The sequence below is a fragment of the Mus caroli genome, unplaced genomic scaffold, assembly GCF_978045245.1.
Source record: "Mus caroli unplaced genomic scaffold, Mus_caroli_1 scaffold_15, whole genome shotgun sequence".
Classification (NCBI taxonomy): domain Eukaryota; kingdom Metazoa; phylum Chordata; class Mammalia; order Rodentia; family Muridae; genus Mus; species Mus caroli.
The window spans coordinates 21,025,298-21,052,165 of record NW_028227270.1 but is presented as its reverse complement, the minus strand read 5'-3'; the positions used below and the strand labels follow the sequence as shown (position 1 = coordinate 21,052,165).

The window sequence follows — 26,868 nt, the reverse complement described above, 5'->3', positions numbered from 1 at the left end:
AAAATCATTAAGAGTATGTAAATGGGAGTAGGGCCACAAGCCTCTTCCGGTCAGAAAAGTGCCGGGGTAGCTAGGGCGCAGGGTTGGCTGACACTCGCCAGCTACCCACAACACCCGCCACAGGATCTTAAGACTTCTGGTGAGTGGAACACAGCTTCTGCTCCAATCCAATTGCGCGCGGGACCTGAGAATGCATTAGTTAGGGAAGCAGAAAACCGGCCTGAGTAGGGCCACAGGCCTCTTCCGGCCCTGCCGGACCAGCACCGGGGTAGCTAGAGCGCAGGGTCAGCTGACACCCGCCAGCTACCCAAGACCCCCGCCACAGGATTTTGAGACTGCTGGTGAGTGGAACACAGCTTCTGTCCAGTCCAATCACGCGGGACCTGAGACTGCTTTGGTTGGGGAGGCAGAAATGCGGCCTGAGAAGGGCCACAGGCCTCTTCCGGTCAGAAAAGTGCCGGGGTAGCTAGGGCGCAGGGTCGGCTGACACTCGCCAGCTACCCACAACACCTGCCACAGGATCTTAAGACTTCTGGTGAGTGGAACACAGCTTCTGCTCCAATCCAATTGCACGCGGGACCTGAGATTGCATTAGTTAGGGAAGCAGAAAACCGGCCTGAGTAGGGCCACAGGCCTCTTCCAGCCGGACCAGCACCGGGGTAGCTAGAGCACAGGGTTGGCTGACTCCCGCCAGCTACCCATGACCCCCGCCACAGGATTTTGAGACTGCTGGTGAGTGGAACACAGCTTCTGCTCCAATCTTTAAACAATGACAATGACAACAACTAACCCCAGAGATTACCAGATGGCGAAAGGTAAATGTAATAATCTTCTTAACAGAAACCAAGACCACTCACCATCATCAGAACCCAGCACTCCCACTTCGCCCAGTCCAGGGCACCCCCAAAACACCGGAAAAGCTAGACACGGATCTAAAAGCATATCTCATGATGATGGTAGAGGACTTCAAGAAGGACTTTAATAACACACTTAAAGAAATACAAAGGAACACTGGTAAACAGGTAGAAGACATTAAAGAGGAAGCACAAAAATCCCTTAAAGAATTGCAGGAGAACACTGCTAAAGAGTTACAAATCCTTAAAGAAAAACAGGATAACATAATCAAACAGGTAGAAGTCCTTAAAGAAAAACAGGAAAACACATCCAAACAGATGATGGAAATGAACAAAACCATACTAGACCAAAAAAGGGGAGTAGACACAATAAAGAAAACCCAAAATGAGGCAACACTGGAGATAGAAACCCTAGGAAAGAAATCTGGAACCATAGATACGAGCATCAGGAACAGAATACAAGAGATGGAAGAGAGAATCTCAGGTGCAGAAGATTCCATAGAGAACATCGGCACAACAATCAAGGAAAATGTAAAATGCAAAAAGATCCTAACTTAAAACATCCAAGAAATACAGGACACAATGAGAAGACCAAACCTACGGATAATAGGAGTGGATGAGAATGAAGATTTTCAACTCAAAGGACCAGCAAACATCTTCAACAAAATTATAGAAGAAAACTTCCCAATTCTAAAGAAAGAGATGCCCATGAACATACAAGAAGCCTACAGAACTCCAAATAGACTGGACCAGAAAAGAAATACCTCCCGACACATAATAATCAGAACAACAAATGCTCTAAATAAAGATAGAATACTAAAAGCAGTAAGAGAAAAAGGCCAAGTAACATATAAAGGCAAGCCTATCAGAATTGCACCAGATTTCTCACCAGAGACTATGAAAGCCAGAAGATCCTGGACGGATGTTATACAGACACTAAAAGAACACAAATTCCAGCCCAGGCTACTATACCCAGCCAAACTCTCATTTAACATAGATGGAGAAACCAAAGTATTCCACGACAAAACCAAATTCACACATTATCTCTCGACGAATCCAGCCCTTCAAAGGATAATAACAGAAAAAAAATAATACAAGGACAGGAACCACGCCCTAGAAACTACAAGAAGGTAATCCCTCAACAAACCTAAAAGAACACAGCCACAAGAACAGAATGCCAACTTTAACAACAAAAATAACAGGAAACAACAATTACTTTTCCTTAATATCTCTTAATATCAATGGACTCAACTCCCCGATAAAAAGACATAGACTAACAAACTGGCTACACAAACAAGACCCAACATTTTGCTGCTTACAGGAAACTCATCTCAGAGAAAAAGATAGACACTACCTCAGAATGAAAGGCTGGAAAACAATTTTCCAAGCAAATGGTATGAAGAAACAAGCTGGAGTAGCCATTCTAATATCTGATAAGATTGACTTCCAACCCAAAGTCATTAAAAAAGACAGGGAGGGACACTTCATACTCATCAAAGGTAAAATCCTCCAAGAGGAACTATCAATCCTGAATATCTATGCCCCAAATACAAAGGCAGCCACATTCATTAAAGAAACTTTAGTAAATCTCAAAGCACACATGGCACCTCATACAATAATAGTGGGAGACTTCAACACACCACTTTCACCAATGGACAGATCATGGAAACAGAAACTAACCAGGGACACAGTGAAACTAAAGAAATTATGAATCAAATGGATCTGGCAGATATCTACAGAACATTCTATCCTAAAACAAAAGGATATACCTTCTTCTCAGCACCTCATGGTACCTTCTCCAAAACTGACCACATAATTGGTCACAAAACAGGCCTCAACAGATACAAAAATATTGAAATTGTCCCATGGATCCTATCAGATCACCATGGACTAAGGCTGATCTTCAATAACAAAATAAATAATAAAAAGCCAACCTTCACGTGGAAACTGAACAACACTCTTCTCAATGATACCTTGGTCAAGGAAGGAATAAAGAAAGAAATTAAGGATTTTTTAGAGTTCAATGAAAATGAAGCCACAACATACCCAAACTTATGGGACGCAATGAAAGCATTTCTAAGAGGAAAACTCATAGCTCTGAGTGCACCCAAAAGGAAACTAGAGAGAGCACACATTAGCAGCTTGACAACATACCTAAAAGCACTAGAACAAAAGGAACAAATTCACCCAAGAGGAGTAGACAGCAGGAAATAATCAAACTCAGGGGCGAAATCAACCAAGTGGAAACAAGAAGAACTATTCAAAGAATCAACCAATCAAGGAGCTGGTTCTTTGAGAAAATCAACAAGATAGATAAACCCTTAGCCAGACTCACGAGAGGGCACAGGGAAAGCATCCTAATTAACAAAATCAGAAATGAAAAAGGAGACATAACAACAGATCCTGAAGACATCCAAAACACCATCAGATCCTTCTACCAAAGGCTATACTCAACAAAACTGCAGAACCTGGATGAAATGGAGAAGTTCCTAGACAGATACCAGGTACCAAAGTTGAATCAAGATCAGGTTAATGATCTAAACAGCCCTATATCCCCCAAAGAAATAGAAGCAGTGATTAATAGTCTCCCAACCAAAGAAAGCCCAGGACCAGGTGGGTTTAGTGCAGAGTTCTATCAGACCTTCAAAGAAGATCTAATCCCAGTTCTTCACAAACTATTCCACAAAATAGAAACAGAAGGTACTCTACCCAACTCATTCTATGAAGCCACAATTACTCTGATACCTAAACCACAAAAAGACCCAACAAAGATAGAAAACTTCAGACCAATATCCCTTATGAATATTGATGCAAAAATCCTCAATAAAGTTCTTGCTAACCGAATCCAAGAACACATCAAAACAATCATCCATCCTGACCAAGTAGGTTTCATCCCAGGAATGCAGGGATGGTTCAATATATGGAAATCCATCAACGTAATCCAGTATATAAACAACCTCAAAGACAAAAACCACATGGTCATCCCGTTAGATGCGGAGAAAGCATTTGACAAAATCCAACATCCATTCATGATAAAAGTTTTGGGAAGATCGGGAATTCAAGGCCCATACCTAAACATAACAAAAGCAATCTACAGCAAACCAGTAGCCAACATCAAAGTAAATGGTGAAAAGCTGGAAGTAATCCCACTAAAATCAGGGACTAGACAAGGCTGCCCACTTTCTCCCTACCTATTCAATATAGTATTGAAGTCCTAGCCAGAGCATTTCGACAACAAAAGGAGATCAAGGTGATACAAACTGGAAAGGAAGAAGTCAAAATATCACTATTTGCAGATGATATGATAGTATATATAAGTGACCCTAAAAATTCCACCAGAGAACTCCTAAACCTGATAAACAGCTTCGGTGAAGTAGCTGGATATAAAATTAACTCAAACAAATCAATGGCCTTTCTCTACACAAAGAATAAACAGGCTGAGAAAGAAATTAGGGAAACAACACCCTTCTCAATAGTCCCAAATAATATAAAATATCTTGGCGTGACTCTAACTAAGGAAGTGAAAGATCTGTATAATAAAAACTTCAAGTCTCTGAAGAAAGAAATTATAGAAGATCTCAGAAGATGGAAAGATCTCCCATGCTCATGGATTGGCAGAATCAACATTGTAAAAATGGCTATCTTGCCAAAAGCAATTTACAGATTCAATGCAATCCCCATCAAAATTCCAACTCAGTTCTTCAACGAATTAGAAAGTGCAATCTGCAAATTCATCTGGAATAACAAAAAACCTAGGATAGCAAAAACTCTTCTCAAGGATAAAAGAACCTCTGGTGGAATCACCATGCCGGACCTAAAGCTTTACTACAGAGCAATTGTGATAAAAACTGCATGGTACTGGTATAGTGACAGACAAATAGACCAATGGAATAGAATTGAAGATCCAGAAATGAACCCACTCACCTACGGTCACTTGATCTTCGACAAGGGAGATAAAAACATCCAGTGGAAGAAAGACAGCATTTTCAACAAATGGTGCTGGCACAACTGGTTGTTAACATGTAGAAGAATGCAAATCGATCCATTCCTATCTCCTTGTACTAAGGTCAAATCTAAGTGGATCAAGGAACTTCACATAAAACCAGAGACACTGAAACTTATAGAGGAGAAAGTGGGGAAAAGACTTGAAGATATGGGCACAGGGGAAAAATTCTTGAATAGAACAGCAATGGCTTGTGCTGTAAGATCGAGAATTGACAAGTGGGACCTCATGAAACTGCAAAGCTTCTGCAAGGCTAAAGACACCATCAATAAGACAAAAAAACCACCAACAGATTGGGAAAGGATCTTCACCTATCCTAAATCAGATAAGGGACTAATATCCAATATATATAAAGAACTCAAGAAGGTGGACTCCAGAAAGTCAAATAACCCCATTAAAAAATGGGGCTCAGAACTGAACAAAGAATTCTCACCTGAGGAATACCGAATGGCAGAGAAGCACCTGAAAAAATGTTCAACATCCTTAATCATCAGGGAAATGCAAATCAAAACAACCCTGAGATTCCACCTCACACCAGTCAGAATGGCTAAGATCAAAAATTCAGATGACAGCAGATGCTGGCAAGGATGTGGAGAAAGAGGAACACTCCTCCATTGTTGGTGGGATTGCAAGCTTGTACAACCACTCTGGAAATCAGTCTGGCGGTTCCTCAGAAAATTGGACATAGTACTACCGGAGGATCCAGCAATACCTCTCCTTGGCATATATCCAGAAGATGTCCCAACCGGTGAAAAGGACACATGCTCCACTATGTTCATAGCAGCCCTATTTATAATAGCCAGAAGCTGGAAAGAACCCAGATGTCCCTCAACAGAGGAATGGATACAGAAATTATGGTACATTTACACAATGGAGTACTACTCAGCTATTAAAAAGAATGAATTTATGAAATTCCTAGCCAAATGGATGGACCTGGAGGGCATCATCTTGAGTGAAGTAACACAATCACAAAAGAACTCATACAATATGTATTCACTGATAAGTGGATATTAGCCCAAAACTTAGGATATCCAAGATATAAGATACAATTTGCTAAACGCATGAAACTCAAGAAGAATGAAGACCAAAGTGTGGACACTGTGCCCCTTCTTAGAATTGGGAACAAAACACCCAGGGAAGGAGTTACAGAGACAAAGTTCGTAGCTGTGATGAAAGGATGGACCATTTAGAGTCTGCCGTATCCAGGGATCCATCCCATAATCAGCTTCTAAACGCTGACACCATTGCATACACTAGCAAGATTTTGCTGAAAGGACCCAAATATAGCTGTCTCTTGTGAGACGATGCCGGGGCCTAGCAAACACAGGAGTGGATGTTCACAGTCAGCTATTGGATGTATCACAGGGCTCCCAATGGAGAAGCTAGAGAAAGTACCCAAGGAGCTAAAGGGATCTGCAACCCTATTGTTGGAACAACATGATGTACTAACCAGAACCCCGGAGCTCTTGTCTCTAGCTGCATATGTATCGAAAGATGGCCTAGTCGGCCATCACTGGAAAGAGAGGCCTATTGGACTTGCAAACTTTATATGCCCCAATATAGGGGAATGCCAGGGCCAAAAGAATGAGAATGGGTGGGAAGGGAAGTGGGGGGAGGGCGCTATGGGGGACTTTTGGGATAGCATTGGAAATGTAATTGAGGAAAATATGTAATAAAAATATTAAAAATTAAAAAAAAGAGTATGTAAATGATCTCTGCGAATTTCCAATTTTTGAGGAAGTATCTTATCTGGGAAAATAATGGTTCCCAGAAAGGAACCCACTTCTGAAATCTGAACCTTTTCTGCAGCTATCTGCAGTCCCCATTGGGTTAACATTTTTATCAAAAATGAATAGGATTTTTGCAATAGCATCATATCTTTATGGCACAAAAGAATATCATTCATATAATGTAATAACAGTAAGGAGGGAAAATATTGTCTCACAGGTTCTAATGCTGCCTGTACAAAAAGCTGGCACATAGTGGGGCTATTTCCCATGCCCTGAGGAGGGACTTTCCACTGGAACCTCTTATCAGGCTCCATATGATTAAGGGCTGGAATTGTAAAAGCAAATCTTGGTCGATCTTGGTGACACAAAGGGATGGAAAAGAAACAGTCTTTAATGTCTAAAATGACAATTTTCCATTGTTTAGGCAGGGTAGATAACAGAGGTAAACCCTGCTGGATTGAGCCGAAAAGGTTCATTTGTGCATTAATTGCTCGAAGTTCATGAAGTAACCTCCATTTGCCTGATTTCTTTTTTATGGCAAAAATTGGAGTATTCCACGGGGACGTGGAAGGTTCCAAATGTCCGAGCTGCACCTGTTCTGTAACTAGCTTGTTGACTGCCTCCAATTTTTCAGAGGATAGCGGCCATTGGGAGATCCACACGGGTTCCTCTGTTACCCAGGAGATGGGTCTTGTAACCCCAACAGCCCCTAGGAAAAACCCAAGCCCCGTCTACCTGGGTTACCGTTGTAGGAGACAGGCTCAAGTCTACCTTGTTCTTTGCTTCCCAATCCCTTTCCCTTTGTGTACCCCATCTTCTTCATAATATTAGTGGTCTGAACTCAGTATTCATTGGTTAATGTGATTCCCATCTCAGAAAGCACATCTCTGCCCCATAGGTTTATCGGCAGCGGGAGCACATATGGAGTAAACAGGCCCCTCTGTCCTTCTGAGGTTTGCCATGTCAAGGTGGATGAACTAATCGCTGGGCAAGATTGATAACCCAGGCCTTGTAAAGAATGAGAAGATTTTGTAACAGGCCAGGTCTTGGGCCACCAGTAAGATGAAATGATACTCTTATCTGCCCCGGTGTCCATAATCCCCTCAAAATCTTTGTCATTAATAAAAAGATGTAGAGTAGGCCTGGCATTCAAAGGCATAGCTAGATAGGCTGAATCGGGGCCAGAAGAACCCATACCTCTCAATTCTTTTGTGTTATCTTCATCCTTATCAGGGCTGGGCAAGAATATTAATTGTGCAATTCTATCTCCTGGGCTAATGGAAAAAATACCTTGGGGGCAAGAGCAAAGGACTTGAATGTCTTGCAGGTGTTGGTGGTCCACTACCCCAGGATGAACCACAAGGCCTTGTAAAGTGAGAGATCCTCGCCCAATAATGAGACCCATAGTCCGAGAGGGCAAGGGTCCAGGAGACTTAACAGGGATTGGTTGCACATTCATTTGGGGCATGAGTAAGAAACTGGAGGTGGCATGCAAGTCCACTCCTGTCACTCATCAGGTGTTATCTCCTCTGTCCTGCTCTGGCTTCTGACAAAGCAGCTCCCATATTTGTGAGGGCCCTGGGATCGGGGGCCCAGCACCCTGTTTTTTGACTGTGAGGGATTAACTTCACCTATCAGGGGCAGGAGTATTCCTTTTACATCTCTGATAGAGCAGCATTCACTAGCCTTGTGATAGCCCTTTCTGCAGTGGGAGCAGAGAACAGCTCCTCTTGCACATTCAGGTACAGGGAAATCTCTCTTCAAATGTCCAGCTTTCCCACAATTGAAACATGCCTTCTGTTTGTTGAAATTAGGGCGCCTCTGAGATTGCAATATAGCCACGGCTAGTCCCGCGTTGGTGAGAGGGCCTCCTAGCTCCCTACATATCTTAAGCCAGTCTTGTAACCCTTTGTTTTTTCTTGGCGTGATAGCTGCCCTGCACTCTTGGGTGGCTTGCTCATAAATGAGCTGTTCAATTAGAGGCATGGCTTGCTTGGGGTCACCAAAGATCCAAGCTGCGGCCTCAGTCATTCTTGCCACAAAATCAGAGAATGGTTCCTGGGGGCCCTGAACAATCTTTGTAAGATGACCCCCAGCCTCCCCTTTTCTTGTAAGTGCCTTCCAAGCCTTGACGGCAGCTGCCCCTATCTTGGCGTATGCCCCCCAAGGATAGTTAATTTGATTAGTGGCATACTGCCCTTGGCGGGTCAACAATTCAAAGGTCCATTGTCTCTGGTTGTCATCAACTGCTGTGGTATTGGCCCTGGCCTGATTTTGGGCCGCATCATACCATAGAGCTTTCCATTCCATATATCGTCCCATATTAGGGAGTGTAGCCTTTGCTACCATTTGCCAATCTGATGGGGTCATGGCCATATTGGCAAATCTCTCGACCTGAACCAGAGTAAAATTGGCACTGACCCCATAATTACGGACAAATTCAGCAAGTTCTTTAAGTTGTTTATAGTCCACTGGGGCATGCATACACCCCGCCTCCCCAGTATCAAAGACTGGAAATGCTACCTGTATCTTTTTTAACTCTTCCTGAAGAAAAAAAGAGTTAGCGCTATACCGCAATTCATAAAGCGGTGGCGCTGTGGGCACAGTAGCTGGTATGCTACCCTTTTTATTACTTCCTGATTGCGAGCATCGGTCAGGGTTATATCTTTGTTCTTTATATTTTGCTGCCTCCTACTCTAATTCAGCCTCCTCACTGGGGTCTAGATCTTCGGACCCTGAACTATCAATCTCTAAGGCCTCCAAGTCATGGATAGGATAAAAATTAGTATAAGGCGTTTTTTTAGTAGAGGGCTCAGTTTCACTGCCCTTCTTTATCTCTCCCCTTCCTTCTGAATCCCGGGGAGGTCCCTTTTTCTTAGACATGTCTTTCTTTTTTCGAGCTCTTATTCTCTCGCTCCGTTCGGTTTCTGACATACTGTCCTGAACCTCTTCTAGTGTTCCCTGTCCCTCCACAATGGCGGGTTGGCAGGTTTCATCCTCTAGACAGTTTTGTATCAGCTTCCAAATTGCCTTGGTGCCCAGGCGTAAGTCTCCCTCTTCATGCTTACGGTCAAGGTCCCTTCCTAGCTTATTCCAGGAGGCTACAGTTAGAGACCCCGAATATGCATACCAGGGAGCAGCGCGATCCACTTCCTTAACAAAATTCTGCAGCATACGAGAGGCGACCTGCAGATCACGTTGCTTTAGCACTGCCTGTAATGCGGTGATCACTGACTGTGAAGAGCTCATGATACAGTGAGTGCCTGCGGCTGATCTACGCCCGACTTATGGTACTCCTTAAGCAAAGCCGAAAGTAAACACGGTGCTCCGCTCCCTTATCTACGGGAGGCTTACAAGATACCTCGGTACTGCTGCTTATCTATGTTGGACTGACCACACCTCAAATTTCAACACCAGCCTCGATGGACAGAATAAAAATTTCAGCACCAGCCGCGATGGACAGCAACCAAGACTAGAGCTTCTACCGCCCCTTCTTAGGGTGCATCTAGATTAAGACCGAAATCAAAAGGGATAAGAGTTCACGATCAGATATATCTCTCTGAACTTACCTTTTCGATGCAGTTCTGAACCCACCCCATCTCCGGGGGTTCTCCTCGGCGATGCTAATCCCGGGTTTCCGGCACTAGATGACCTATGCTACCATCTCGCCAGCGAAAACGCATGCAGGCCACTCGGATCATTCTTCAGTAAAGCTTTAATACATCTCGAGAGATAGATGATCAGCTTCAAGAGAGGAGACCCAGAGAGCAGAAAACCCTTCCCTTTTATAGGCTGCGAAAAAACAGTTGGAGACGTGCACCACCCAGATTGGCTGCTCACTATCAGTCAGTTAATGCCACGAGAGAGGCAGGACTCAGGTAATGGAAAGATACCCTGACGCCTGCGCACACTTACGAGCAACGGATGTCAGCGCCATCTTGTAACAGCGACTGTGAGGGCAGCTTCTCACACTTTCAGCACAAGGTCCATGACATGGAAGAGCTAGGGTTCATATTGAGAGCTGCCAAATCGCAGCAAGGAGTGCTTCTTATCTCTGTCCCATAGAGAGTTGTCCTGAGGTGTGGCCTAACTCAAGTTATTAGATGTGACATTCTGGAATTCAAATTGAAGAACTGCATCTGTAGGCAAATTACTGAGGATGGTGCAGGCATAACTTTACAAGAGACAAGGAGCATGGTGCGTGTACATCTGTGTGTTTGCAGGCTGTGTTTGCTCTGTTTTAGCAAGCCTCTAATTTCAATGTGAGCTTTAACTTATAATGGCCTTTTCCTAATCACCTTCCAAAGGGCCCACCTATAAACACAATAGATTCAGCTTCCACTCCTAGAATCTCAGAACAGTATTACATGTCAACACATGAAGCTTTGGGAAACACAAACTGTATCTAAGAGAGAACTTCCTAGGGAAAGGAGAGGACAGCTACAAAGGTTTTTGGGCAAGAATGTATGAGAAATATTCAGGAAACAGAGAGGAAGCCTGAGTAGTTGGAGTAAGAGAAGAAATTAAGGCAAGAGATTAAGGGGAAGCCAAAGTCCAGGCCTTCTGTGGGCCACTGTTGAGTCAATAGCATTAACTTTCAGCTGAGGGTCCAGTGAAGTATGTAAGGCAGAGGGAGAATAGGATCTTATTTCAAAGAGGAGCCTCTGATAGCATGGTGAAAACACACCACAAATTTCAAAAAAGGAAGTGGCTAACCAACCTGTGGGGTGTTTGTTTGTTGTTGAGACAGGATCTCATTATGTAGCCTTGGCTAGAGTAGAGCTCACTACTTAGAATATGCTGGCCTCTAACTCACAGAGAGACACCTGATGTTGCCTCCCCAGTACTAGATTCACAATGTGAGCCATCATACTTGACTAGATCAGATGGCTTTTGCAGGTGGAATTGCTCAATTTGTCAGCAAATTAGACATGAACTATGAAAAAGAAGAGCTAAGGATGATAACTCCAATGGTTTGTTTCACTAAGCACCTGCAGGGGTGAAGCAGGAGTTTCAGGGGTGAAAGTCTACACAAAGAGTACCTCAGTGAAGAGTTATCTTTGGAGATATGGATTGCCAGTGTCCATTGGAGTTCTATAAACAAGAGTGCAGGGCTAGAGCTGGAGATGGAGGAGGTAGTATGGACATGGAGCTTAAAGCCATTTAGCAGGATGAGGTGGTTCAGGCCGTGCATAACACAGAAAAAGCCAGGAGAACTCAGATCCCCCAGGGCTTAGAGGAGAAACAGCAGAGGGCTGAGCTGGAGCTCTCTGTGGAAAGCAGGAGTCATTGATACCCTAGGAGCAGCTCTTTCCTGGAGGCCAGTGATAAGCCACATCTGAGTTAGCAGTAGTGAAGTAGAAAGACCAACTATAAATTAGGGACTTAAAGGTTCTTTAGTGAAAGCAGCCCTTGTACAGCTTGCTGCCAAACATAATTTTGCTCCCTGGGACAGAGTGACCTTCCAGGTTTGTCTTCCCACCTAAGTTGATATATATTTAGACATTTCTGACTACAAAAGTATTTCATGTCAAATCAGATGATAAACAAGATAATCTATCCGCTCCAACAGAGACAGGCTGTCTTTGAGGCCAGGCTTGTCTAGAGAGTGAGTCCTAAAACAGCCAGGGCTACACAGAGAAACCCCATCTCAAAAAATGAAGTGGGGAGAGGCGCTGTCTTGGAACCAAACACAGGTCCTCTGTAAAAGCAACAAGTGTTTTTAACTACTGATCCATGTGCCAAGGTCACGGATCTTATTTTAAACATAAAAATGACAGGGCGACTTGTAAAATAAGGAATACTACAGAGGGGCTAGAATGGAAAGTCAGCATACTTTCTAGCTCAATTCCCACATATAACCAACGCTTTTAAAAATTCTTTTATTAGTTGGTTATTTTATTTTTTTATACATTTCAATTGTTGTCCATCTACCCAGTCTCCCCTCAACAAACCCTCATTTTTTAAAAAATTAAATTTGGTTCAATGTAATTAATTAAATCAACTTTAATTTAAATTTATTTTTAAAAATATTAAAAGCCCACACTAGCCGGGTGTGATGGCACATACCTTTAATCCCAGAACATGGGAGGCAGAGGCAGGCGGATTTCTGAATTCAAGGCCAGCCTGGTCTACAAAGTGAGTTCCAGGACAGCCAGAGCTATACAGAGAAACCCTGTCTCAAAAAACCAAATAAACAAAACAAAACAAACAAACAAAAAAAAAGCACATGCTATTTATGTTAAACCAACAGAGGCATAGGTAAGATGTTCATATACATATGAATAATAAATAACTGCTATAGTCAAGTTACTATATCCATGGATCATAATGTATCTATAAATATTGTTTTAAAACTCCCAGCCCTCAGGAGACAGAGGCAAGCAGATCTACATGAGTTCCAGGTACACCTGGTCTACATATTCAGTTCCAGGCCATCAAAAGTTACATAGTGACTTCCTGTCTCAAAAACAACGAAAAGGAAAAAAGAAAGAAAACCTTAAGGACATTACAGCACATGCAAAATTACCAAAAGCCTCAGAAACAAAAGCAGTGCTCTCTAAGTCCATTTCCCCATTCATGCCCACACTATTTCCATACTCAGTGGATGGGAGGCAGATGGTGTAAGCATACAGGATCACAGCAAGCCTGGTGAACATACAAACGCCCTGCAAAAACAAAGAGCATCTCCTGGAGAGAGTCAGCTGCATCCTGTGGTAACGTTGACTTGTACTTCATCATGTGTGGGATGTCTCAATATTAAAACTGTCCGTTATCTACCTCCATCTGTCAAAAAACAGCTGCTATATTACAGAATAAGCTTAGGTGGGGATAAGTCAACCATTAATAATTCAGCAGACTGTTCTCTGAGGAAACAAACCTTGATTCACTGAGGCCAGCAAATACTACCTGGGACAAGTGAAAAACTCTTTGTGGCCAGTGAGAGACCTCTTGAGGACCAGCAAGAGACTACTTGGGGACCAAAGAAAGAGGAGAAAAAGAATTATATATGCAAACACACACACTGGATGGACGATACAAGCTTCAACAAGCTCCAACAAGTACACACACACACACACACACACACACACACATTCTCTTGTGCCAGGAAACATTCGTGAACCCTGAAGACCATCAAGGAGTCAATTCTGATGTAAATGCATTAGGGTCTCTTTATTACAAGTTCTAACTTTATATCCCCAGCCCTGACACTGCAGGATGGGAAGGTGGAGACGCCAGCACGGTTTCAGGTAAGCATTTATAGAGGCAAGAGTGGGGTATCTAGCCTGGTACACATTGGGGGTACATGATTTGGGGGGCCATTATGGCCTTTAACATAATTGGCTGGTGCTGGGGGCCAAACCATAAACTTAACTGTTGGGACTGGCCTGCAGCTCTCATGTCCAGGTTCGAGCATGGGAGGCAGCCTGGAGCTGAAAGAGAAAAGGGAATCTAGGCGGGTCAAGAAGTAATTGAACCAAGACATGCTAGTCTGATCAAGGTTTGAATGTTTAATAACTAGTCTGCACTTATAAAGAGGGAAACCCATCCCCAGTCACGCCAAGTTTCTTAATGTACAGATGTGAAGTTGTCAGCACAGCCTTTTAGCAAAAAGTCACCAAATTCATAGTTTTCAGTTAACTCCGGAAAATCTTGGAGAACCAGTTCGGCCTCACAGCAGGTGGCAGGCAGTGTAACATCAAAGGAAACTAGTTGAGTGGAGAAGCAGCGCAACAGGTGGCCCCGCCTCAGTGGCATACGGTCTGAACCAGCTTGCCTAGGCTGAAGGAGGTTACATTCCCCCCCCCTTTAAATGATATTAAGCAAAACTGGACTGAGGCATAAAATTTATTTATGATCTATTGTCCTGCCTGGGAGTTATGGTGGCTAGCAGCCGTGCCTGTCTTAGGATCTCAGATTTTTCCAAACCATCCAATTCCGTCTTGGAGGTGACATGCAGCTAGTTTGTGTTATATTTCACACAAGCATGGCTCTGTGGTGTGTTATCAACAGCCATGGCCTTTTGGCATGTATCTCTGTCTTAGATTGATATGGCTCTGAAATCTGGTTTGCCCGTCATTGACTAACTGGCCCTCATAGCACACTTTATTCCCAAATCAGACAAAGGCCACAATATGTACTTAAAATGCTTCTTGATGAATATTAATAACTGCCATCTGCGCTGTTGGAGGCGAGGCTTTACATCTGCTGCAGTCAGGCTGAATGGTGTGGCTGACCTGCTTGAGAAACAAAGGTGGGGCAGTGTAAAGCAACCATATAAAAGCTTCTTTGGAGAATTCCAGGTACTCCATTCAGTTGCAAATTAATAACCACCAAGCTAGACTTTGAGCTCCTGGTGTGGGGGAGCTGGCCTTGAGAATCACAGAAAGGCTGCAGTCTTTCTGGGAGAGGAGACTGTGCTCCAAATTAACTTTGTAGGTTATTAAGAATATTTAGCTATCTTCAATATGAATCTCTAACACTGGTATTATTACAGACCAGTATAAAATTGAGTTAGAATAACTGGTCACACGAGGGAAAGAGAAGAATCACTATAACTCTTTTTATATGACTAATCTTTCTAAGTCAGAATACACGGTCTCTGATGTTCTTTTTACCATAATGTTAAAAGGCTTGAAGCAAGGCAGCTTTGCTTGTCCAAACTGGAAAAATGGCAAGCAAGGATGGGTCGAAAACATGTACCCAATTCAGCTTCCTTGTCACTTCAATCAGGGCACTGAGCGAACTCACTGGTCATCTTGTCACACGAATTAGCCATCATGCTTCTGCAGCATTCTGTGGAGAGAACCTATACTTTTCCCTTTCCTAATAAAGTAGCTGTTCAGTGTCAAGCCATATGCCAATACGTAGATCCTTTTATGATACTATAAGGCATTTATTAAGTTCTTTGACATCCAAATTTCAAATTTCTAAAATAAAAGTATGATTTAAATAATGTGCATGGGAATACATTAAATAATATGCATGGGGATATAATTTCCCCCTTCTTTGTCTTTTAAGAAGCTAAAGTTTTAAAGTTTCACAATACCTTGTCCTTCAGAATTAATAATTTGTTGACAAAACATCTCAAATACTTGACTGTTATAGTCAGTATTAATGTAGCATGGGCAGTGACAAATTGCACTTTCAATTGTTTCTCTTAAAGAGTGGTTGTAACTAGAAAGCTTGAAAAGTTATTAATAGTCACATGTGTATAATTTATTTATTTATTAAATCAGAAATAGCATTTTATTAAGTATAAGTCCTCAAGAATTAACACTATTATGTGATAACAAGTAGTAACTGAGGACACTAAGAGCAAAATTTTTTTTTACAATTTGACATGCACAATTTCCAAGAATACTAAAATATTATCTTAAACTATAACTGTTTTGAATATATAAAGAATGAGATTATATATCCAATCCATCTTATATGTAGGACCTATAGACTGCCTGAGATATAAATCCAGCATTTTTACTTGTGAGTTGTATATGCATAAGCAATTGCAAATTTGAGAATTAATAACATCTGAGGGACAAACAATATTAAGCAATTGTGAGCTCTGAGATATAATATTGACTATTAATATACAAATTAAGATTTGATTGTGCAGCATTTTAAAACATGATCCACAGCACACAACTTGATTATCTGTGCTGAAACAAGAGGAAACTCAAAAGAATAAACGTGTGATCTAATTCACATCTACTTATTTCCCATAGAGGGGTTGTTTTTAAACACAATAATTAGGATGCATGCATGCATGAATTTATAGAAGATACAAAAGCATGCATAAAAACATTTTTAACTTATCTTTGGGATATTGATTGTCAATTTTATTTAAAATGATGGTATGCAATAGAACAATTGTTAATATTCTTTAATAACCTAATTAATTGCTGTTTGGAATAAGGAACAGACACTTAGTTAGGTTCTTAAAACACAATTTTTGTTATAGGTTTTCCAAAATACACAAATATATCTTACAATTCTTTATTAGCACCACAGTAGTTTTAACAGGATGCTGAAACTGTGCTTTGAGGTGAACGCTACCTTGGCCTTGCCCACCCTTGGCCTTCCTCTCAGGCAGAAGAGGCTGAAGGCAGCCCAATCTGTTGTAGGCCAGAAAGCCCAAGCGAGGGTGGCAGAGCTTAGTGGGAAAAATACGGCTATCCCGGTGGGGACAGGCGGAGGCTCATGGGGACAATGGTGAGCTCGGCCCTCCCCTCAGTTCACTACAAAGCCACCCACTTTCTGGTGGCCTCCCATGCCATCACGCTCAGGGAAAGCTGCGTGCCCCAAGGTTCCACCCCACAGCAGCCAGCAACCAGCTGGCTGAGAGGATAAGAAAAATGACTTTATAGTAATGTTTTCTCTTGCCAAAGAATACAGAAAATAAAGGGGATAGGAAGTCACAGCGGGCAAAGTACATTGAAGTTACCTGACACAAAACAAAGGAATGACTTCAAAAGGACTTGCAGGAACCAGATAAATGTTTACAGTAAAGATAAAGCGGCTCTGCTTAGGGTCAGCTTAATGACAGCTAAGGATGTCACACCCTAGTCACAATGCAGTCTGCTAAAGAATTGCTGTGGGCACATTTAATATTTAATTATCACTGATTATAATTGATAACAATTATAAAAGCTTTCTTTATTTTCTGAAAAGCCTTCTGTAGTAAACTAAAACCCTAAGTATTAAAAAGATATTGCCTCTGAATCTTCTCTGGAGCAACAGCTACTCCCCAGAACTTAAAAGCTCCTTGTGTGAGAGCAAGGATTTAAAGTAAACTTCCCTTGAGAGGCATTAGCTAATAAAATACTTTCCACTTAGGAAACAATATACACTGAAAGATTCAAACTCTTAGCTTCTTATATTGAAGCAGAGATGATAAAAAATTTTTCTTACATAATGTAAAGCCATCTCAGCCATACCTAGATGCAAAATTTTCCAGTGATCATAGAAGTGAACCCATTACAATTTATCCAGATGCAAAAGAAATCTATAATAACTTTATATAAAATAGACAAGTCAAATTGCAATGTCCTGATAAATTCTACAGTCTTGGGAAAGCAATACCCAATTTCAAAGCAATATATCACTTTAGAATAAATGTTACAGGCATTACTATCATGTTACGAAGTTTGGCTGCTAATTTATACCTATGAATGCATGATAGTGCAAGCTTTAATGCTTCATTAAAGAGACATTGCTTTAAATCTTATCTTAATTCTACTTTCTAAGATAAGAATCACATTAAATATTATCTCAGCTAGAAGTGTCTTAGGAGGCCCAGTTTTTTTGGCCTGCTTAAGCCATGTGTTTGAAAAGATTCCTGACTTGCCAATTTAAGGCTAGCCTTCTGTTACCGATGTTACAATTATTTAATCCTACCCAGTAACTTATGAGCTGATACTCTTGTGAAGACACACAGAGCACATTACCAGTAAAAAAACCAAATGAAGTGGCTACACTTAGACCAATCAGAGAATTTTAATTTTTCTAGCTATAATTATAAGATAAAGAGCACTTTGTCATTAGCTAAATGCAAATAATCACGAATGCAGAGAATTTTCTTAGGAAAAAAACATCTATCAGTTTCTTCACCCAAAACCATGAGACTGCAGACTCCCTTTCTTAAAAAACAGTTTTTCCAGCAGGGGCCCTCCTGCTGGGCCTGATCCTGGCTAAAGCGTGTGGCCATTCTCTTGCTAAACCAGCAGATAAAGTTTTAGCCATCTTTATTTTCCAACATGAAACACAGCACATTCAGTCATTCAGATGACTAGACATGAACACACATGAATTGAACACGTGAACAGACAGGTGCACCAGACATTAGACGTTAGACAGCACAAAGGAGCAGAGAACTTCTGCTGTGAGGGCTAGAGAGAAAAAGGCAGGGCGTCCCCCAACATTTCTCTCTGCCTCTGGGAGAGTTTCAAAATCCATTTCCTCCCACCTAATGCAGTTTCTGACTGTGGCCAATCTGCCTGATTATTTAATCCAAACCCTTTTATTTCTCTCGCCTAAAAAGCAGTTTCTGGAAGCTGCGGCCGACTGCCTGTTACTTCCTAGATCCTGATATCACTGCTGAACCTGAGTGGATCCAGTGTGGGTCAGTGCTGTACCAGCTCAGACCATACCACACCTTAGCAACCTTTTGCCTATTGCTTCTTGGTGTCTCGGTACGAATTTTCTAATTCTTTCCTATCTGTGGAGCTCCATACCAGCAGTGTTTCTTCCAGCGTCTTCTGCCATTCCCAGGTCCCACATTGGTACGCCAAATTGTTGGGGCCGGCCTGCAGCTGTCATGTCCAGGTTCAAGCCTGGGAGGCATCCTGGAGCTGAAAGAGAAGAGGGAACCTAGGCCGGTCGAGAAATAATGGAACCAAGACATGCTAGTCTGATCAAGGTTCAAATGTTTAATAAAAAAAAAGTCTGCGCTTATAAAGAGGGAAACCCATCCCCAGTTACACCAAGTTTCTTAACGTAGAGATTTGAAGTTGTCAGAACAGCCTTTTAGCAGTAACTCGCCAAATTCATAGTTTTCAGTTAACTCCGGAAAAATCTTGGAGAACCAGTTTGGCCTCACGGGAGGTGGCAGGCAGTGTAACATCAAAGGAAACTAGTTGAGTGGAGAAGCAGCACGGCAGGTGGCCCCACCTCAGTGGCCTATGGTCTGAACCAGCCTGCCTAGGCTGAAGGAGGTTATATTTAACTTCTGCTTTCTTCCTGATTGGTGATTGTTAGGAAGTGAAGTGTCAGCAGCAGGCTGATAACCTGGAGGTGCAGATTTGCTAGGGAATAAACTGGAAACTGGTTCTAGACACAGGGTGTGTTGGGGGATAACCTGGAAAATAGTGCTAGACATAGGTCTTGTTGGGGGGGGGGTTGCTTGGAAACTGGTGCTAAGTACCAGCTTATTAGCTAACTTGAGTTTAACCTTAGGTCGGGCTCTCCATGATAGATTCTGAACCCAAAAGATCTGGTCTCTCATGAGCAAGGAACAACGTTGTTTTTTCTCCCACAGCTTATATATCCCAGAAACATCTTTCAAGCAATATCAAAATTACAATGTGACTATATATTATTTTTCTTCTAGTAAATGAATACAGTGAGTGTATGTAAGAAAATACATGTTCCCCAATACCATCTCATGAAGAAACATTTTACATATTTCAAGTGAAAGAACAATTATTCCCAAGACCCCACATGCATTCCCAACTAAGCAAGTTGGAATAGATTAACAAAACATAAACAAGCAGGGTAATTTTCTCAGCCAGTTTCTCTTACTAGCAGAGTACAATTTGTGATTACATACAGAGAATAGATTATTTTTGTATTTATCTTAAAAAGTAATCTCATAAAATCTTTTTTTTGCATTTTTCCTTTTTATTAAAAAATTATACAATCTATGCTCAGTACAAATCCAAACGGTAGAAACAGGAACACAAAGAAATCCGTGTACCCTGTCCCAGACCCATGCCCAGAAGTTTTTTGAATAGTTCTAGAAATGATCTGTCCATGTATAAGTGTATTTATCATTACTAAGTGAAAAAAAAAAAGACATGAGAGCCTAATACATTGCTTCCCAGCATGCTTTCAAAGCAACCATCTCATGGGTGTGTTTCTCCATGCATCCATCCGGACTTATCAGGACACTCTTTTAAAGGGCTGCCTGCCTGTGGGTGGAAGCTTGGAGTGCTCTGCAGTATCTTACACAAGGGGTAAGCAGTAAAAAAACACTTTCCATGTAAATGGGAGTACAGTCCTACTGATCAGAAATGCTGCAGGCAGTGTCTCATGATGAGCTCAGACTTGCAAGCAGCATGGCAGGGTTGGCGGTGGACTCAAGCTTGCAGTATTCACTGGTTTGAGGCACAAGGCCCTTGTTGTAGCAGTAACAGTCTTCAACTTAGCACTTAACGCTGTCTCATGAGCAACTGCAAATCACTCCCAGAAAGGCCACTCAGTTCATGTCAGGAAACCATTAAATACCTCAGTAAGTATCTTCAGTACAACCCCTCATATTCATTTAATAGCACTAGAATCCTTCAAAATAATCCTGAAGAGCATGGCCAGTCTGTCCATGATCATAACTAGACATTTGCCCCATAAGTGATCCACATCCTCTGAAGGTTCCAGACCCTACTCAATCCCCAAACCCCAAATCTTTTTTTTTTCTCATTAAAGTAAACCTTTAATTGGGGCTGGCTTAGTTTCAGCGGTTTAGTCCATTTTCATCATAGCAGGAAGCACAGCAGCATGCAGGCAGACTTGATGCTGGAGAAGGAGCTGAGAGTTCTGCATTTTGATCCAAAGGCAGCCAGGAAGAAACTGTCTTCCAGGGAGGGAATAGGAGGGTCTGTTTTGCACTTGGTGGCATTTCAGAGTCCACCCCCAGAGATATCCACTTCCTCCTACAAGGTCACACCTCTGAATAGAGCCACTCCCTGTGACAAGCATATTCAAACTCCCACATTCCACTCACTGGCCCCCATAACCATGTTGGAGTACAGGAATGTACGAGGACCATACTTAAACATGCATAATGAAAAATACATGAGGTCAACTGCAAAAGTCCCCATCCTCTATACCAGTCTCAAAAATGTTAAAAGTCCAAAGGTCAAAGTCTCTTCTGAGATTCATTCAATGTAACTGTAATCCCCCAAAAAAGAAAATCTAAAAGCAGATCATATACTTCCAACTTCACAACATAGACTTCACCATTCCTAAATGTCATCCCGAGGAAATACTGGACCAAAACAAAACCAAAAGCCAGCTTGGAAATCTCCAAACTGCATCTCCATGTCTGATGTTAAAGCATTCTTCAGATCTCCAACTCCTTTCTGCTTTGTTCACTGCAGCACAATTCTTTCTCTTTGGCTGGTTTTCCTGAGCAGGTACCCCACAGCTCTGGCATCTCAAAGATCTTGGGGTCTCCAAGGTAACCTCAGTGGTACAGTTTCTTGTTCCAATGTCTTGGATGCACACATGATCTTCTGCTATCCTCCAAAGAGATAAGGTCACTTCTCCAGCTCTGCCCTCTATTACTCTAAGCTCTGGTTGACTCCACTGTACTGTGACTGTTCTTTCTGCTCATTCCATGGGACTGGCATCTTCAATGTGTTGGGTTCTTCTCCTGCAACTTGGCTTTACTGATAGTCTCACTTATGCTTCCTTCATTGGTCCAAGCCTCAGCTGCTCCTCATGACACCGTCATGCCTTCAAAACCAGTACCACCTGGGTGATTCTTACATGTGACCAAGTTCAGCTGCAACACAAGGTACAATCCTGGCTATCTCTAGAACACAGTTTCTTTGTCCTCTCAGAAATAATTTCCTAGAAGATTTCATCTCAATGATGCTGGTCTCTTCATCATCACTTCTAATTTCTCAGCTACAGCTAACAAGCTTCCATTTTCCCAGTAGTCCCTTCTATTCTTACCTCTAAAGTCAGAGCCACATGGGCAAAGCTGCTGAGTTCTGCTGCTTTCTGGGCCTAGGACATGGCCTATTCCGTTACATTATCACCAGTTTTCTGTTCTCCAACTCCTTTACTGCCTCAGCTTGGCTGTCCCGGAACTTGCTCTATACATTGACCTTGAACTCAGAGATCTGCAAGGCTCTGTATCCACAGGCCTAGACCTAAGCTTTTCTTCACCTGAAACTTGTTCTGTATCAGGATGGACTGAACTCAGGGATCTGCTTGATGCTCATTTCCTAGGGTTCAAGGGCATGTACCACCATGCCTGGACCTATGCTTTCCATTTTAGATCTTATATTTAAAACCAAGAGTAGCAATCACAATCCATCCCTTGTCAATTTGATACATACTTGTATCTCCTTATGTCAATATGTAAACAATAACCAGGTTTCTCTCCTCTGTGTTCTTTTATGTCGCTGTAGATGACTGTGAGTTGTAAATGCTTTACCACATTGATTACATTCATAAGGTTTCTCTCCAGTATATATTCCTTTATGTCTTTGGAGATTAGTCTTACATCCAAAGTCTTTACAACATTGATTGCATTCTAAGGTTTTTTTCCAAAATGTGTTCTTTCATGTACTTGGAGATGACTGTGACTTGCAAAGGCTTTACCACATTGATTGCATTCATAAGGTTTCTCTCCAGTATTTGTTCTTTTATGTACTTGGAGATGATTGTCACTTGCAAAGGCTTTACCACATTGGTTACGTTCATAGGGTTTCTCTCCAATATGAATTCTTTCATGCCTTTCATGTCTTCTAGAACTTTGACAATGTTCTTCAATATGATCGTCTTCCCAATTGTAGCCTATAGCAGTGATGTTCTGGTAGGTCTCCAGCATCTCCACCTCTTCATAGAGACTTTTCTGGGAAGGATCCAGCAAATCCCACTCTTCCCCAGTGAAGTTCACACACACATCATCATAAGTCACTGCATCTTGAGGTCCCCTCACAGCACCCAACAGCAGTGCTCAAAGCAGGACACAGAACAACTGTTCAATCCCAAACCCCAAATCTGAACTACTCCAAAATCTAAAATTTTAAACATCAAGTTGGATTAGAGCTGCTCACTCACTTTTACTGTTTAACTCCATCGGCTGAAAGAACCCTTTTCAAGGAAGGTAAACGTTCCTGTGTGCTGACTTAAGACTGCATTACTGTTTGAGTCTTTGATAAAAATAGAAGCAACCGATCAGAATTTCAGCTTTATTGCTAAAGCCTTCTCTTTCACATCCACATCATGATGACAGGCTAAAGCTCTCATTTTCTGGGCACATTCTTCTCCATATAACAGAAAAAACAATGACCCTTTAGCAAAAGGAATCTGATTAGCTAACCGGCCTTCAACTTTGAGGCAATTGTTTATATTCTGTAACAGTGTAAGAGCCCGAAGAAGAATCTCATTTGCTACTTGGCTGTCATAAAGGGAAAGGAATGAAGAATCCGCTTGAACGCTCAGTAGTCCTTCTGTCATGGCTGGATTCTCAGACAAATTCAAAAGCAGCTTCAAAACCTGAACCTTGGTGCTTCCATTTCCCAGAAGCAGCAGGTGAAACAGGCAAGCAACGGAGCCGCTGAGCAAGTGCTGGTAGTCGTTGGTGACCGTCATGTTTGTCAGCAGCCTCAGTCCAGCCAGCTGCACCGCAGAGTTCAGGGGATCAGCAAAAACATTCTCACAGACTTGAGGGACATATATCTTTATCTTAGTTTGATTTTCAACATTCACACTCAGGTTATTCAGTGCATTAAAAGCTTTCTCTTTAATACTTTGGTTCAGGGAGTTGATTTTGTTTCCAATAATTGGGATACCACCCAACTCACGAATAATGGCCTGGTTAGTGGAAAAGGCTGCATTATTTCCCAAGGTGACCAGGGCTTTTTCAGTAATCATAGGATCGTCGGTTGACTCCAGCAGATACAGAAATTTCGCAAGCTGATCTGCATTTAAGATATCGTCATAGGAGCCATCAGTTAGGTCTTCTGCGGATCGCGAAGGGCGGAGTTGGCAACCGCCTCGCTTCGTTCCTGGAGTCAGTCGGTAGATACAGTAGCAGGCGCCGGCTCCCGCGCGTAACCCATGCTGCTGCCTCGGAGCTGCAGGGAGCCAGGGAGGCAGGCCTCATAAAATCTTAAAAGAATCATAAATCTAAACTTTTATAAAAGAAAATCAGACATTTCTACTTTGAATTCTCAAGACTGCATCTACTCACAAGCAATTTTTTATTAAATCTTATCAGGAAGATGAGGGCAAAAATGGATACAAGACATTAATTATCACCTTGATCATCAGCCCAGCTTCAGCAACAGAGTCACATCAGCCAATGCTAGGTGAGCTGCCATTGCTCTTGTTCCTGATCTTGAAAACATCCCTTGATCAATAATCAAAAGTGGGCTTTTCTGAACTTCAGGTTCATTTCTAAGATTTTCAACATCAGAGCCGTTAGCAAAAACATCTTAACCTAACTTTACTGACAATCTACTTCTCCAAATTCTTCCTAAGATTGGTGACCATTTCTAACAATGAACATTTCTAAGTTCTTTCTAAGGGTGGTGATTGTGAAAGAGGAAAATTACTGGACACCTGAACTCTCCATGAACTCTTCAGCTCAGAGTCCTCTTACCCCTCCCATCTGGAGATTGTTCCCGGAACACTCCTGAACTTTTTACCTCAGAGTAAAACTGTTCCAGGAACATTTTTTAGATAAGGGTCTCCTGGAACAAACCTAGTCCTACCCCTCCTAACTGAGGACTGTTCCAAGAACATTTTTGAGATAGGGGCCTCCTGGTACTACCCCAGAATGTTCCAATAGATCGGGTACATTGCCAAAATATAGGACACGACCCCTTGGTGACGTAAAACTTGTACTTTTCCCCTGGCCTTTTCCTATAAAAGCCTGTAAAAATTTGGGCCGGGCGTCGATTCTCCTCTGCACCATGCTGGGTGTATGAGTTTCGACCCCAGAGCTCTGGTATATGTGCTTTTTATGTGCTTTCTTGTCGTTGCTGTATTAAATCTTACTCTCTACATCTTAAGTTCGGTCTCAGTGTCTTCTTGGGTGCGCGGCTGTCCCGAGGCTTGAGTGAGTGTCTGCCCTCCGGGGGTCTTTCAATTGAACCATTGATCTACCCCAGCAGCAATTCTTGAAGAAGATCAAGCACTGCTGTTGTGAGTGCCAATGACACTGCCCAGTGAGGGGTTGTAAGCCCTCTAGAGATTTCATACGACTCATAGATCATGAGGGATGCAGTGGGAAGGCAGCAAGCAGAGCAAATCTCTATAACAGCATGAAGCCCTCAGGACCCATAGTGGTTTGCTAACCAGGAGGCTGCGTTCCGTGAGTTCTAGAGCTGTTTTGATGTTCCTCTTGCACTACCCCAGCACCCATCAAATACTGCTTTCATGATGTGGCTTCTACATAGATCAATGTTCCTTTCCCAGCACCTTCCTCTTGACCTTGTCAATGGATGGTTCTCTATATGAACATAACTGAAACTCTCTAGTCTTCAGACCGGAGAACCAAATAAGGACTGACAAGGCACTTACATGTTCAATATAGCTCCTAAATTCAATAGGGGGCATGCAGGATTTTTAAAAAATTAGCAGTCTGCACACTTAATAAATATTCTTTAGTAAGATGGATAGTTGTGTCTTTAGCTGTGAAACAGAATCTAGTCTGAACTTCTTGATTCTCACATCTCAGTGTCCTAAAAGTTGAAAGTACAGGGGTATACAACCATGCCCAGATAAAGTAAAGTGTTTTAGGAAATCTGGTATTTAGAACTGTCAGTAACCTTCAGGAGCATCCTTTACTCCAGGACAACAGGAGAGAACGGAAGTATCCATTTGCAGAAGATAATCAAGCGTTTGGACTGAGGGTGTCTTTCCTTCACATCATTAATCACTTTCATGTCCTCTTCATCCAGAAGCCAACCGAGCATCCTGAGCTTGGTGAGGCTGGGCAGTCGGGACACACACTGACCCAGAGCCTTGACAGTGGTGGCCTGAACTTGAATGCATTCTGATATATGTCTGCCGATGTTCAGCTCTTGCAAGTTTGGCAGGTTGTCCAGGGCTTGAAAGAAATTTCTGTATCCTTCCTCAGTAATTTTGTGATTAATTGAAATATTTAAGTTCTCAAGTTTCTGGAAACCTCCTCTGGTTGCCACCCTGGCTGGAAAACAAAACACAAATGAAATAGAATCCAGCTGACATCAGTAATGTCTTTTCTGGCTTTAGATACTTGCAGCAGGCAGCTCCAATGACACCACTGCTTCCTCACAAGGGAACTCCTTTCTCTGAGGGAAACTCACCAATTTCAATCACACTGTCATTGTCCAAAATGTGGTGAAAGGCAAGAACTCGGAGACACGGAAGCTGCAGACACTGCCGGACAATCAGTTTGGCCACTTGGTGAATCCTGTACCCAGTGGGAAGAAACAGTTCCTCCAGGTTCCTGAGAGAACCCAGAGCCTGGGCTGTGGGAGACACAAGAGAGCCATCCTCAGTAGTAGTTCCATCATGAGAGCCAATGACTTACACAGTCTGCCGTCTAGGAGGCCCCACCTAGCACAGGCCCTCCTCATCCCTGTCTTCTCCAAGGTCAGGAGAAGGGGTCAGCACAGAGCTGCTCCCTGCTGCTCTCTGCCACTGCTTCCTCCATTCTCCCCAAACCTGTCTCTTCACTCTAAGCTGCCTCTCCATCTCTATTTTGCCTTGGACACAGAGGCCTCCATGACAGTTCATTCTCCTAACTGGCCAATGCTTTCAGCCCCTCCCTTGCCATCCC

General features: G+C 42.4%; 1 protein-coding gene and 2 pseudogenes across 1 annotated transcript in view; all 3 read right to left on the bottom strand.

The window, feature by feature from the left end:
- Window positions 1-8,093: 8,093 nt before the first annotated feature.
- LOC147000866 (igE-binding protein pseudogene) lies at window positions 8,094-8,963 on the bottom strand (annotated as a pseudogene).
- Window positions 8,964-22,987: 14,024 nt separating this feature from the next.
- Window positions 22,988-25,819, bottom strand: LOC110288705 (armadillo repeat-containing protein 10 pseudogene; annotated as a pseudogene).
- A 69-nt stretch (window positions 25,820-25,888) lies between these two features.
- Window positions 25,889-26,868, bottom strand: part of LOC110288249 (baculoviral IAP repeat-containing protein 1a-like) — a 63,444-nt gene continuing 62,464 nt past the window's right edge. Inside the window, exons 15-16 of the mRNA XM_085831327.1 lie at window positions 26,393-26,557; window positions 25,889-26,253 (exon numbers count right to left, since the gene is read on the bottom strand). Coding sequence (XP_085687453.1) covers window positions 25,889-26,253; window positions 26,393-26,557 — 530 coding nt within the window. The remainder of the gene's footprint in view (window positions 26,254-26,392; window positions 26,558-26,868) is intronic.